This window comes from Dreissena polymorpha, chromosome 9 (assembly GCF_020536995.1).
Source record: "Dreissena polymorpha isolate Duluth1 chromosome 9, UMN_Dpol_1.0, whole genome shotgun sequence".
NCBI classification, from domain to species: Eukaryota; Metazoa; Mollusca; class Bivalvia; order Myida; family Dreissenidae; genus Dreissena; species Dreissena polymorpha.
In genome coordinates this window covers 95316423-95332880 of record NC_068363.1, presented here as the reverse complement: position 1 = coordinate 95332880, position 16458 = coordinate 95316423, and the positions used below count along the sequence as shown (strand labels likewise).

The 16458-nt window shown below is 34.1% G+C and overlaps 1 protein-coding gene across 1 annotated transcript; it reads right to left on the bottom strand.

The window, feature by feature from the left end:
* Positions 1-1293: 1293 nt before the first annotated feature.
* On the bottom strand, positions 1294-15630 carry LOC127846284 (uncharacterized). The gene is made up of 3 exons (XM_052377453.1): positions 15375-15630; positions 2141-3189; positions 1294-1637 (listed from the first exon to the last, which is right to left on the bottom strand). The coding sequence occupies exons 1-3, from the start codon at positions 15506-15508 to the stop codon at positions 1294-1296; spliced, it is 1527 nt and encodes a 508-aa protein (XP_052233413.1). The 5' UTR covers positions 15509-15630.
* Positions 15631-16458: the final 828 nt, after the last annotated feature.

Genomic DNA, 16458 nt, shown 5'->3' with positions numbered 1-16458 from the left:
ATGTATACATCTTAGAAATTACAGGTTAGAGATTTTTGCTCCAACAAGGGAGAGCGTATAGTCGCTGACTTGTCTGTCCTTCCTCCGCTCAAATTTGTATCTGGAGTAGGATATTGTTTTGGCGTTGTCCATCCGTCCTTTTATCTGGATAAAATTGTTTTGGCGTTGTCCATCCGTCCAGAAAACTGTTGTGTACACAAGCATATTGTTGAACTGCTTTCGAAAATTTCAATGAAACTTGTTTGCACATAAATGCATTTCATTTATCAAAAAATATATGCATAAAATGTTATGTTTTAAGTTTTTGATTTTCCCAAATACTAATGATTCACACACGTTGGACCCATGTTCACCAACCATGCTTAATTTCTTGTACATTTAAACTAATTATTCTCCCACCCCCCCCCCGCTATAGGCGGAGGGGTATAGAATTTGCGTTGTCCGTCAGTCCGTCCGTCTGTCACAATTTTGAAATCGGCGTGGAATATCAATTCAACGAATTTGCTCGTTAAACATATTTTCAAGAATTTGCTTACTTTTGTATTGAAAAATAAGCATTCTTTACAGCAACATGTTTCTATTTCCTAAATATATTTTCCTCTTTAAAATATTTTATTTAATATTACTTTATTACATATAAGTTTCATATCAGCAATCACAGAAGCAACGCTCTTTTTATTGCCTTGCATATAAGCGATGTACATAATGAAAATGTTTTGTACAAAAAAATGAAAACAATGAATTCATTAATTGAAAACAAAAACATCTCATAAATAATTTAAACTGGAAATTAAAGTGTCTTGCTTAATATACACAATGGCAACATGTAAATAAAGATAGTGACCACATTAAGTCAAGTTGTTCATTAATTTACGCACATAAAAATCTGGTTTTCTCAACAGAAATGCACAATATATACAAAGCATCACAAACTATTGAGTCAAAATACAAATGTTGACAATTACAATCAGCATGAGTGAAATAATTGTGTGATCCATCATTAAATGACTAGGTTTACAATCATGACTGAGGCGATCATTTACAAATAATCATTTTGCTAATAATTTACTTTTTTTATAGATCTTAAGTTTTAAAACATTGAAAGCATTCCCCATAATAAGAATCATTTTCTTAATATTCAACAAACCATCTCAATTCAAATTAATTATTATCAGCATCTACACACACTATGTTGTATTTTAACATCATATTCTATGATGTTCTAATGCAAAATCACATTGTCGATGTGGTATAAATCACATATTACAACTAGTATTTACATGTGAAAGTCAGCTATTTTACTCTGAACACAAGGATGTTGTTTTCCTCGCACTGTCCCACAATGATGGAGTTAGTGGTGCTGTTGTAGCAGACAGACTCTGGTCCACCCCTCACTTTGGCTAAAGTGGCCAGCCTCTTCCTCCCCTCACAGCCCACCTGTATTATAGTCCCAGACAAGTGTCCACAGACCAAAACCTGGCCTGCAGGGGTTACGTGCACACAAACCGGGACTGTTAGGTTTGGTTCTGTGTATATAGCCAGGATTTTACCATCCCTGGCCAGGGTGATGAGCTTGTTATTGAGTTTGTTGATTATGTACAGCTTGTCTCCCGTGCGACTCACAGCACACCTCCATACTGCAAAACAGATTAAATTCACCATATTGAATTACTGTTAATGTAGATAATACACGGACTGCCGTGATATTGTAGTACATATGTGGTGTCATAAATAAGCAATTTCACATTGTAAAATATATTAATACAGTCCAATCAATATTTGTTAGACTGACTAAAATATATTATGGACTTAAAAGTTAACTTTTAAATTCTGTTGATTAAAATATTTTGTTGACTTCGTTTAAATAGCAGAATACATTTTAATGAACAATTCTTCGTGTTGTGTGCTTCATAATTCCATAGAATCACACATCTGGAGGTCAAGTTCTATTTATAGACATGTCATGATATTACAGACAAAATACTAAACAACTTGTGTTCAGAAGTCAATAATAGTGAATAATGTTCTTGCTGTTGTAATAATATATTGACACATAAACATTTAACTAATATGAAGTTCATCAATTACTTTGTAATACATATTTCTAATGATATCAGGATGAATCCACGATGATTCTTACCTGTAGAAGGACCTAATGAATCCTGGAACAAAGTATATATGTACGGTGCTTTACCAAAGTTGCTAATATAGAATTGTACATGATCATGATAAAGCATGCAGCCTCCTTTCCCACTCAGTGAGTACTTATACAGTTCACGGCCAGAGGTGACAAACAGGTCACCGTCGTGGTGGGCAATACCCGTGCATTCATGTTTTAACTGAAACTTTCTTCCAATTACAAGCTGGCTGTTGATGACTGTGATAAACTGGATCTCATGTGTTGTACTTCCATCATCAACAGTCACTGCAACCTCACTTGGTGTGATTTGACACACATCTAGAGGTTTAGCTGTCACACAACAATGACTCACAACCTGGTACTGCTCATTTAGCAGCTTGACTTTATTATTAGAGTTGTCTACAATCAGGACCTGCTCTTCTGAGAGAACACAACAGCCTGTGATATGACATGTGTGTAAATCCCTTTGTATTTTCACATTGTGCACAGACATCCCCTGGACAGTAAACACATGGTCTGCCTTTCCCAGCACTGTCAAAGCCTGCTGTATTTTGTTCTCACATTTTATGGTGGCTATAAGGTAGAGCTCTTTATTATCCCCAATTTTCTGAATGGTTGAATAGAACTGTGTTAATTCGTTCTGAAGTATTGCGCATTTATGAATAAAACTTGTTATGGAACCTTTAATGCTTAAAACTGCATCTTTCATTTGTTTTAGCTCTTTTATATTACTGTTATCAAAATCATCTAAGAAGGAAATGATACTCATACTTATTTCTTGTTTTATATTCTGATCATTTGCTTCAGACTTACTCACAGAACCATTACCACATTCATCAATAGTAGTGCTTATAATTTGACGCATCCGTTGTATTGTGGATTCCTCATGATCCTTGTATGTTATCTGCAATGACTGAACACTGGCTTTCTGACTTATCTGCACTTGTTTGATTTCTACCAGCACAGTTTTTAGCTCTGCTAACAGTGTCTGCAGGTCTTTTAACTCTGTGTCTCTCAGCTCAGAGATTCGTGTCACTCTTCTGCACTGGCTGAAAGAAACACAAATCCTTAAAAGTGTTAAACCGTTTTACAGTTTATGTTTTGTATTAAGTAGAGAACTGTTTACTGTACTTTAGTCCTCCTTATGATAATCTCAATGTTTCTTCTAAAAGTTAGTGTTTTGTTGGTTAATGTCTGTTTAGTTATATCATTTTTGTTTTCTAAGGCAATGTTCCCCTGCTCAAAGCCGGGCGTCTAACAAATAGGCTCAAGTTGTATTACACTACGTATCAAGGTGTTAAAATAAGGCTTTTTTTCTTGATTTAAGGAAATGGCATGGCCTTCCATTTTGGGAAAAAATAACAACAAACCTGAAAAATAGGAAAGCTATTCCCAAAGTAAGCATGTAATGTGGGGAAAATTGCATCATTTAAAATAAATATATATAAAAAAGTGAAACTCCAGCTGCTGGAGCAGTATTGAATTATCTTTTGGGAAGTGGTCTTTATCCCGGGGGAAGGGGCCTATATAAGGCCATTGCTAAACAATGAAAAAAGCCCTAGTTTAAGGCAACGATAACAAGTTTGACATAATCAGCACACTTACAGTTTATATTAGTTAAAGGGATCTTTTCACGCTTTGGTAAATTGACAAAATTGAAAAAAGTTGTTTCAGATTCGTAAGTTTTCGTTTTAGTTATGATATTTGTGAGGAAACAGTAATACTGAACATTAACCATGCTCTTATATAGCCATTATATGCATCTTTTGACGATTTTAAAACCTAAAAATTATAAAGCGTTGCAACGCGAAACGATTGAATAATTTGGAGAGTTCTGTTTTTGTCGTTAAATTTTGTGAAACTACGAAGATTGCTTATATAAGGTATAAAATACGTCACCCATGTGTACTCGGCGGAATAGCTCAGTAGGCTAAAGCGTTTTTACTTCAGGACTCTGGCAGGACTCCAGGGGTCACTGGTTCGAAACCTGCTCCGGGCAATGTTCTTTTCCTTTTTTTAATTTTTTCTCGATTTTTTACTGGAGCTTTTACGATCCAATGTTTACATTTATCAATATAAAGCATTTAATGAATAAGTTAAAAAAATGCCAAAATCTGTGAAAAGGCCCCTTTAAATGTTTACAATTTGAGGTTTCATACAACAATAGATTGGTGCTTATCTTTGTTAAACATTAGCGTATCTTTCTGTAAATCTAATTAAAACATATCTACATAGATGAATAATGCATATTTTCATTATGTCTCCAAATTGTCAGACATTTACTTTTAATATGGATTTTCTACCATTCAAAGTCAATGCATCTGTATGAGGCCATCACCCAATCCTTTGATGACATATCGAACGGAAACCAATTTAATACTTAATGTCACAGTGACCTTGATCTTCGAACTTGTGACTATTCAACAGGGGTCATTTACTGTTCAAGGCCAATGCAAATGTTAAGTCTCCAGCCAATAGGTCAATGTGTTGACGAGCTATTGATCAGATATTAATCACACTTATTGCGACCGTGACCTTGGCCATTGACCTCGTGACCCCAATTTCAGTAGAGGTCATCTACTGTCCAAGGCCAATGCACATGGGGAGTATCAAGTCAATCGGTCCCTCAGTTCACACGTTACTGATTTGAAACAAAATGTTCACTCTTACTGTGACAGTGACCTTGAACTTTGACCTAGTGACCCAAATTTATATAGGGTGCATCTACTGGCTGAGGCGAAGGAACATGGGAAATATCAAGCCGATGAGTCAATCCGTTATTGATCAGAAACAAACTGGTCTACCGACAGGCAGACAGAGCGACCATCATCCAAAAAGCAATATACCCCCTCTTCTTCGAAGGTGAGCATATTTATGTGACACACGTTCTTAACAATAACACATAAATAGTGAGCAATAAATTAAGCCTGTAAAGTTTTCACAGGCTTATTGTTGATGACAGATGAAGAACGACCAATAAAAAGGGGATAGCACTGAATACAATTCAACATGAGCAGATTTAGCTGCCATTAGCTTTAAATGCGGTCTAAAACATTCAACCTTCCAGTGTGGCCTTGAGTAAGCATGACTGGCATGACTCGTTCATGCCTTTTACACATGGTCGTAATAAACAAAGCATGATTTGAGCACAACTTCATGAAAGCAACATACATAAAAATTGAGGCTAAAGATGTTTTTCTTTAAATATAATCTTCACAATACCTTTTGCCTACATTGCTGTAATGGTAAAAACATGATGTGCCCTTTTTGTATAAAAATCATTCAAAAGGAATAGATACAAATGCAAGGACTGGACTAAAATGGAGGCTATACTATTTTACCTTCAACTGCGACCTTGATCTTCAGCCAGTATTAATGAATCATGCCTTTTCAACATCATCTCAATAACTTGAATGTTTCAGCCAGGTTTCATGACCAATTAATCCTTTACTCATGATGTAAACGAGATTTGGAGCGGACATTATACAGACAGGTGGAGGAAAAGAATGTATACAATCTTCACAATTCGTCTGCATGGGATCAATGGCATGATTTAGGACACATTGGTAGTCGTTTGTCACATCTTAGGAAGCAATAATCATCATGTATTGACCATGGAGACTTGAAACAACCATAGATACATGTTTGTGATCATAATAAATACCAATATTTAAATGTGTACGGTTCAAGCATATAAACTAACAAGCCATTAGCAATATTTCAGACAAAAAGCTCACTTTGTCCAGGCCATACTTGAAGGTCAAATAAATAGCAGGGGAAAACATTCTGGTTTTTTGCTCGTATTCATGAATGAAATCTTGAAATGATGAGTGAAATTCCCAATAGATCTCGCACTACATGAAGCGCGAAAATCAAAACTGTTAAAATATGTATTTTCTGACCAGTTATACTTGTTTTTATTGCATTAAATACCTTTTATCAAATCATATCTATTCCCAAAGTATAACTTAAATAAACCAAAAGTTGTCATTGTAAAAATCATACAACAGGTGCGCATTGTCCTTTATTTATTTTGTGTGTGTAAACTTTGCGCATGCAATATTAAAGTGAATCGTCAGACAGCATCAATAGTAGATTTTTCCAACAGAGAGGTAATTTTTTAAACCAGTCTTAGTTTAGTCTGTAAAATGTCACATATTCGTTCGTTCTTAACTATTAAAAGAAAAATATTACACACAGGGGGGGGGGCATTAATAAACGGGAGTTAACCGGGTTTAAGTATGATTAGTTGGAAATTTGTTCCAAGATGGAGTCGTTTTTGTGTTTTTCTTAAAAGAGTAGTGGATATTGTCACCCGGTTAGCCACTTTATGTTTATATTTCTTTTAAATGATTACGCCCTTTTGTCTCCACAGTATTTGCGCTTCCTTTGTGTTTTGTTTTGTTTCAAGACGTAGACGTTGAGATAAAAAAAATACTGAAGGATAACCGTCCATATATCTGTTGTCTACTTACATGACATATGAGAAATTGGATGTACACATATCTTTTTTTCTTATAATACACGATATTTATTTACGCATGTGTACAGTAAAAAAGGTATAACTAAAATTACGATTATTTAATTTTACAGTATTTGTTGTAACGAATTTGAAATCAGCGGAGGTCTGATATATCATGGTGACTCATTTACAGACCACATGCGTTTGAATGTAGAATATGCCAAAAAGAATCCTTCAACAGAGCCGGACTAAATAGCAAATGGGAACACGAAAACCAAACAAAAACATGTACAGCTGATGTATGTAGTGTTATTTTTATTGTTTAAAAGTAACTTAAACAAGCCTGACATATAATTGCAATGAGAGCTACTTATAACACGTTTAGTTCCGTATATGTTATGATGCTATGTTTTTGTTTCATTTTAATAAACCATTATTTGTGTTATGTCATTTCTTACCAATATGTCTATGCATACTTGTTCGAGTGTATTTAGCACTACATACATGATAAACAATTCATTTGAGTCGGTATGAATTCGTAATACATTTGCAAATTGGATAACAAGCGGGAAAATTATTAATTATATTGAAAACTTTATAAAACATGTACAATAATAAGTTGCATATATAACATTAAAGTGGTGAGTGATTTCCTACAAAATCCTGTTTCTATTAACACTAAACAATGAGTTTATTAAACTTAACACTCTTTTAACTGAAGCCGTGCGTGAGAGTATCAATGGTCTAAATCGGGCCTCTGAGCCTCAGGTCCGTAGAATAACTTTCCAGGTTTTCGTTATTAGACTCGAGCTCCGATGAAACGTTGCTATCAACACCTGACAACAATGCACTGGATTCAATATTTGATATATAACTTCCCATTTAAAAAGTCAGAATATTTATAAATGTGCCGTTGATAATAAGTTCTGGTAATTCTGCGATGTTTTGACCAAAAGGATTAAGATGTGTGCATGCAACTCTTCGCCAATTTGTTCTGTGAATTGGGATATTATTTTTGTAAATCAAGATTTTTTTATATTTTGAAATTGAAAAAAATGATCTCGTTGGGAATAAAAAAAATCCACTGATATGCATCTTCTAAGCAAGCGGCAGGTATTCCAAATGCTTCGGGTATTCAAAATTGCAATTATTATAGCATTTTGTCACAAGAACCTTATAATAGTATAGAACCGGTTTTACACTTTTATGTTTTTTATAATATTTATATTGCACGTGTTTGTCATGGCTTTGTGTGTTTGACTGGCGTGGTACTTCGACCTAATCTTTTTTGTTTGATTTATTGGTTTTCATGTAACTTCCGCTTTCTAGAAAGGTACACACTTTGTAATGTCTTCTTTTAAATTTTCGCATCTTCAGCGTCTGTAACTGGCGTCTTGATACCTGGAAAGAGTAAGCATAGTATTCCATTAAGTAAGCATAGTATTCTGCTTTAGGCATATTAACACAAAAGTAAGTAAGTACACGGCTAAGAATTCCGCTAACCGCCAAATGCCTTTTTTTACGCCAAATGTAAGCGTTTTGTATGTGAGAAAACATATAATAATACGAATTAATAATATAACAATTAATATAAATAATAAACAAATGGTAACTCCTGATCTCTTAATAGAAATGCTCACAAACACATTTGCTACAGTGCGGAATTCGTTCACAACAGTGATTTCGTGTTATTGTCTTTGTCACATGCAACACCCACGTGCCCTTAGGTTTAAACTGCAACAATCAAATCACAGCAAGTTACTTAGAAGATTGATGATAGCAACCGTGTTTAATCCTTGGGAAATAGTGCATTACATTCATAGTATGGTCAATCATTTATTCGACTCGTAAAGTGTTTTAACAAATGTTGAATTCATTACACATAACTTAAATGTTTTGTCGAATTCTCAAATTAGCATACTAAAATTTGTAATCCGAAACATGCTGCTGAATTTTAAAAATAACGTGACTTAAACAAATTCTAGCTTCAAATAAACAGTGCTTAATGTATTTCTGTTGTTGCTTTATCTTAACAAAAAGCGCCCGAAAATATGCAGACACGTACGTCATGTGAAAACACTTTTGTGTTTTAATTGTAAAAGGTGATATACGCGTGTTCAAAGCACATTTTGTATACTTGTGTATTTGAATGTTGCTGCAGGGTATTTGCACTATTCAGACATACAATTCATTTACTTATCAAAGCTATTATTATTCGAAACTCAGTTGTCTAGTATCTATAGAAATACTTGATTTTGTCTTTTTGAAACAAAAATGTGACTTAAATTGGTTTTACAACGAAGTTATTATATATATCTGACGATAAAATCAAATGGTTGGTAAAAAAATTATGTTTTTCTTAAATATTGTATTGCAGCAAAAAAAAGAATTCCAAAAACAACGGCAGATAAATAAAACAATACATTTTGAAAACTTGAGTATAGATAAAAAATATATATAGTGGCATAATAATACAAGAGGGCCATGGTGGCCCTGTATCGCCCCACTGTTTTTTTATGCGAAAAAAGCGTGCAATGCGCATGGGTTGAAATGTAATCAAGCATGTGACTTTCTCTTTCTATCCCTCGTCCCACTTGGCGCTTAAAGTTGGAAGGGTGAGCATTTTTATATATATGGAAAACGTTACTACGGTGTTAACTAAACAGACTAAAAAATCCGGGCATTGTCGCATAGGTCCTTTGCTTATAACGGAGGTACATTTATCTCTCCAAAAGATATTGTCGTTCTTTCTATTTCACATATTTTTAGATGCTGAAGATCAAATTTACGCATGTTCTACAAGATTAATGAAAGTTCCTTAATTCAATCAAGAATCTTTTTCCAAAATTCCAAAAAGTGTTTGTAGGTTTCAAAGTTTATGTTACATATATAGTTCATGACATATGCAAAATACCTAATGACGTAGATCACCTGAACTTTACCTCATTCTTGAGGCATTAGTGAGTGTAGCAGGATTGTTAACGCGGTGAAGAAATTGTGTATTGTTCAAAGAAGATATTTGCCTGAGGAAACATAACGTTACGAGTTGTTCAGGTTCATTAGGTGCCGAAAGGCAGTAGGAATGATAACTTTGTAGAGGTTGTTTGTTAAACAAAGTAAATGTTTATGAGACAAAAAATTGAATTATAATTCAAGATGTTGCGATCATGGCAACACTACTTGCATATGGCTTAAGGTTTAAAGAGATATCATGACAAACAATTAGATTGACCTAACTTTCCTTTACTTTTTCCATCTGACATTGGTTACCTGTCATGTTTGTTTTTGAAAAATAACAGGATTGCCATATTTTGAAATAAGATATCTGACCTATTCTCTGATAGGTTGCTAGTAATAGACTTAGCGGCAGTCATGTTATAAACAAGGGGATTGTTCACGGAATTGGTAGAATATACTTTTAATAGATACATCTTTTTTAAGTTGGATTCTCCTTACTTTTTTGCTACTGAATATTAAAATCACTTAATTTAAATGTAACAATTTGTTGCTAAGTTTATCTTGAAAAAATATTTTTTGCAATCTGTTTATAAATCATAAAATGATTCAAATTGTTTTTGGATAAATAGGGCCTATAATAAAACAAGAATTTTGAGAATGTTAACATAAAAGAATAATACTAACCATTTGGTGAAAACAAACAAAACAATACAAATTTGTTATAAAATGTTATATACAAACAAGGTTAATGGACTAAATATAAACAAACACACTTGAGTGTTCTTCTTGTGTTAATGATGTATTAAACTGAGTGAAATTAATATACAAAATGTATATAATTTGTTTACCTTTAAATATCTTGCATTTCACATCTTTAGTTCAATGCTATTTCAATTAACTGAACAGCGTGACAAACATAATAAAGCAGAATATGCATATTAATCTGATTATACACAGATCCACTATCATATAAATCAAATCATGTTTGTCTACTTCCATGTTCGAAAGATCCTCTTCTAAATTGTTTTACTTCGCGAGTAGACTGAACTCCCAATTTGCAAACAGAAACACTGGTTTCCGTGACATAAATTCACAGTGCACATTTCTAAACAAAATATGTGTTTCTTGTATCTAAAACGTAGTCTTTTTCGTTGACAAACACATTTCATTATTCCTATCGAACTATATGATGTCAGTCGTTAATTCGATTGATATTTGTCATTTCAATACTCTTAATGTTCGCTTCACAACGGCGCCATTTGCATACGAAATACCAAACACATTTTATGAAACCGATTTTATTTGGAAGATTGGAAAACGACAGCCAATTATATCGCTCATTTTAAAAATGCTTAGGCAGAATCTACCAGTGTAAAATGCGGAGAGATTTCGCGGGCCGTGGATATATTAAGCATATGTTCATTTTTGTGACCCCGGGGCAGAGTCAAATTTAACCCCAGGGGCATAATTTGAACAAACTAAGTAGAGAACTATTAGATGTCACTACATACCGAATTTGGTAGCCCTAGGTCTTACGGTTATGGACAAGAAGATTTTTAAAGTTTGCACAAAATAGGCTTTATATAAGCATATGTTCAATTCTGTGACTTCCGGGGCAGGGTTAAGTTTGACCCAAGGAACATAATTTGGAGAAATTTGGTAGAGGACTATTAGATGTCTCTACATACCCAATTTGATAACCCTAGGCCTAATGGTTATGGACGTAAAGATTTTGAAAGTTTTCATAAAATAGGCCTTATATAAGCAAATTTTCAATTTTGTGACCCCCATGGCGGGGTCAAATTTGACCCCAGGGGCATAATTTGAACAAATTTGAAAGAGGTTCATCCAAGGAACATTCATGAGAAAGTTCATCAGAATTGGACCAGTACTTTAGGAGAAGAAGATGTTTAAAGAAAAAATTAACGCACGGACGCACGGACGCACGCACGACGGACACAGGACCATGACATAAGCCCCGCTGGCCTCTTGCCAGTGGAGCTAAAAACAAAACATGTGAGTCCTGCTTATATTAAATATTATACAATAAATTTGATATCAATCAATTGAGTGATGGAAAGTAATAAACTTGCATGATGTTGCTATTTACAAATTTTCTGCAATTTTCCAAGCAATTTTCCATGGCTTCCAAATGAAGTTCAATTATCTCCACCAATCTCACACTGTTTACTCCTAATTTATAATTTAAGATGAATTATCTGTGCTTTTTGTGATGCACTGCATGTCTTATTTTTTGCTCCAATAACAGTCCCAGAGCTTGCTGCATCCATTCGTTTCATAGCGCCTGTTGCCTTAAAGCGGGTATATACGATTTTGTCAAATATTTATGAATTTATAAAAAATGTGTAAAAAACTCATTATATATATATTTCAATATAAACTAAAATAAAAGTTAAGAAGAACATGTGTCGAAAAATGCTAAATAAGCCAGATATTTAATTCTGAAATCGAAAAAGGCTGTACAGCCGAATTCGCCAGCATGTATATCATGCATGTACGATGTGAATCTAAATTTAGTTTAACGGTTCATTTGAAATTCCTGCAGCGATATCGATTCATACGACACATGAACACTTACTAAAAAGACGAATGCAACGGTTGTTGTAGGAAAATAATTACGAATTATCTTCGTCACAATCGGCTCGGGGCGCTAATTTGTATTTGCTGTATTTTATGAAATTCGTCTTAAATGTATCATTTTTCTTGCATATTGTGTGTTATTATAACATATTTGTATCAATATTTTACAATTCAGCACATATAAAAATCGTATATACCCGCTTTAAAGTGATATTATTGGCATTTTTCACTGTTGAATTGAGCTGAAAAGAATTAACAGGTCAAAAGTGTTAGTTAAAATTTGGTTACTGACTAATTATCTGAAACTTATCTAGCTACCAGTTGTTTATAACAATATATATTATGTTCGATTTTTTCCATGACTGGTGAGTCCTCTACGCCGAAATGATCCGTAAAACAGAAAAGTGTCTTTGTGCCGTAGGAGTGAATCTGCACTAAAACTTCATTTAGATTCACATCGTCAATCGAATCATTTCAGTCGTCAGTTGCCAAAACAAAAGTAAGGTTGATATTCAAATACATTATCTTTCTCTTTCCGGGATATTGTTTAAGTATTTTGATGCTGCATTAACAAATATAAGTGTATATGAAAGGAAAACACCAAACTAAACAACGATTGCGATAGACACCTATAAACTGTTTACATTTTGTATAGCCCGTGTGAAACCTCATGAAAACCCCGTTGATTCTGCACCCTGCTTTAACATGGCTTTAACATGGCCTTGTCTACAACGACCTGTTTTCCTTATTCGTAACAAACACCAAATGACCCTGATACATGTTCAATAACAGGACGTACTTTACAAAGTTTATCATGATTGACAGCTCCTCGTGGCGGTTCCGTGGCTCTGTTAGACACATGGATATACTGGTTGAGCTTCTTGAATCTATTTGATGTGATGACTGACTTGAAACCTTGGTTGCAAATGAAGAGGTGTTCGCTCCAATATCTTTTGATTGTTGGAACCCAGCTGCTGCTCATCCAAACATTCGGTGCTGATAAATGCTCTGATCTCAGAAGCATCCGTTTCCGTCCATCGCTGGTCATGCCTTCCTTCGGACTCCATCTTTCATTGAGCATAATTGTTAGTGTGGCGTGCTATTTCAGCATACATCATGGGCTGATACATCAGTGAAAAGAAGTCAAAAGTGGAAGCCAGTTCGTCATCGAAGTCCTCACCCCATGAAACCCGATACCTTGCGGGTCGTGTAATACCATAGGGGACAGTGCTGTGCATTTAGCATGAACTTACATAGGGTAAGTAAATTGGAAAAATTAAATTTTTCAAAGTCCAATTTGAAACAACTGTGTATTAACATTGATAACAAAGGTATTGGCCTACATTTAAAAAAAATCCTGACAAATTTTCTTTAAAAAATGAGCGAAATGTGGCTCCCTTAGGTAGAAGATCGGGCAAAACGGGCCATGTTCAGGCATTTAGGGGACAAAAAAATTGCTTTAATTTGCAAGCCACTACAATAATTAAAGGATTTATACAAACTGTACTTATATTATATGAATATATATATATATATCATGATTATAAATATCGATATATATATATATATAATTTGTGTATTGTATGTAAACAGTATATATGGAACGGACAAGAATTGACATCGTCAACCTGAATTGTACAATTAAAAGTCGCATGCTTATTGTCAATGTTCATTTCGTGTACATGTACGTACCGCCCTGGGAAAAAATTTAACTTCCATTCTTTCGTCGGTTCCTCATCATGATTCCGATTCATGAGGAGCATCAATGTAAGAACGAATATCGTCTGGCTCAAATCCTGAAAATGCTAATCGCTATCGTCAGAATTTGAATTATTTACACTAGTTGTTTGAAATGCGTCCTCCATCTTTGCTGAATAGAAAGTGCAAGAAAAAATTCGCGCATGGGTTACATGATTAGATCGCTATTTTTAGCTATACTTCAAATAGTAACCATGTGCTTTTTGATCGGAATCTGGTAAGGAGAATTTAAACTTTCGATAGGTACATTTGAATATGACGTCGTTTAATGTTATAATTAGTCGTTAACGATCTAAATTCGAGTGCGTCGCAGTGCGTCTTTAGGTGGAAATTAGAAATGTGTCTGTGTGCGGCATCATCTGTAGATCGATAAGTGCGTCGATGAGCGTCAATAGGTGGTAGAGCAATAATGCGTCGTAGTGCGGCATTAGGTGGTAATGGGTTAAACTCGAATATACTCGAATATTATTCTGCCAAAAACATTATGATATCAACACACACAAACGATTTGTCAATTTAAAGGCTTACAGTTCAAAACGTGGGAAAATATGTTTTAGTTATAACAATACTTGAAACTAGAAAATAGATACATACTTTCATAAATACATAATGACATGTTGATACTTAGGAAAAAAATAGCAATATGAATTTAAATAAAAATATAGTAACAATAAGGAGACAAATAAATTGACAGACACAAACACTATAAATCCTGAGGAAAGTTGTCATGATATCGAGACATTTACTACTTCATTAGTTAAGTATTACTATCATTTGCCACTTGCCTCTGTTTGCTTTGGTGGCCATCTTGGTTTTTTGACAAACGATTTTAACATAAACGCAGGAAATTGCGCGACATCAGATGATGTTTTTCGACTGGTTGGCGATTTCCAGATCGTACACACAACTAAAATCTTAGCTGCAACTCTATACTTACTAAAGGCTGTTATAAAACGGGTATTTGTTGATCGCAAATGAAAGATCCGCTACGATAAGATCTGTTGATAAAACGGCCTCCTGGATTATAAGATTAATATGACTTATATGTGATCAGCTGACATAAATGTTCTGAGTAAACAACAATTCAGCAGTGATATATGAGACTTCGTAAGTAATGCCAACCCCTTGCCATCTTTAGTTCACACATATTTAAAGGAGTGTATGTCTTTGCAGGACAAGTGAAAATTGTAAGGCACTCATCTTGCAGGACAAGAAATGTTTGTGTCCCCTGTCTAGCCTCCATTTGTGTCCATTCCTAATAAATGATATCATTATGCCTTGGGATGAAAAAAAATCCTTCTCTGCAATGTTTGAATATTGCCACGCATGTAATATTTTGGAAATAATCAGATAACTGCTTAAAATAATCTAAATGATTGATAACGGCCCATTATAAATGCATAACATCATTATTTGTACTAACATAAACACAACTATCAGCTAATTATCAGCTACCTGTGATTAAGCTCAACACAACTAGAGCAACAGAGCTGACTGTGGTCCAGGCAGTACATCACTAATGTTTCATCCTTGTGTAAGCTGCATGTTTTAAGATAATTCTCCATCGTCTTAGAAAGTGGCCACTTCATTATTTGATCCTTTCCAAAACAACCAACTAAATTATTTGATCCTTTCCAAAACAACCAACCATGCTGTACATGGGATTGAATACATGTTCCACAGAAGTATTTGAAACATGTTTTACAGTAAAAAGCTGCATCAACTTGTGAAGACTGTTGTTCGCAGATTGTACAATAATATTTATCCACATCACAATTTCCAGCAACTTTAGACACTGAAAATGCCGCCATTTTTATAAGACACTTTCTACACACAAATTGTACAACTTAAAATTAATGGATATATTAATGTCACAGTATATTTCTTTAAATGAATATCCAAGAAAACACACACTAAACCAAGTTAACATTCAAATGGGGTTCAGTTGTATGATAGATGTAAACAGAATGAATATGTATACTGTCATGAGATTGTTCGGTCATGTGAGTATTGAATATGTTTATCTTCCCCAAAGAAATATTGTAGATAAAACCTTTAAACCAGATTGTTAAACAGGCCAAACATTATTAGTGCTCCTACACATAACATGATAAGTTGCTGCATATGTAATTATAATAATAATAATGTGGATTCTAAACTCGACCTTTTTTATTACAATTTTCAGGTCCCTTTCTTTGAACAGTATTTACAACTGATGTTTTATACTAATTTACAAATTGACAATGTATTTTTGTAGAGATTTTAGTTTTAAACTAAAGGCAACCATTTAGTATAAAAGATAAATGTGTTTTCATAATTAAGGGTGTAATAAAATTCGATGGGATTACACAGCATACATACGTCAGATGAAGTATTCATTGATATTTTATTCTGCTATAAAACAAGTCCTTAAATATTCTAATTAAATAAGATACAGTCAGTAACTTTTGGATTCATAAAATATTCAAGTCAACTAATTAAAAATACGGCAGATGGCCAGCCCTTTATGGGCCTGCCCTTCGATTCACAATTAAAATTA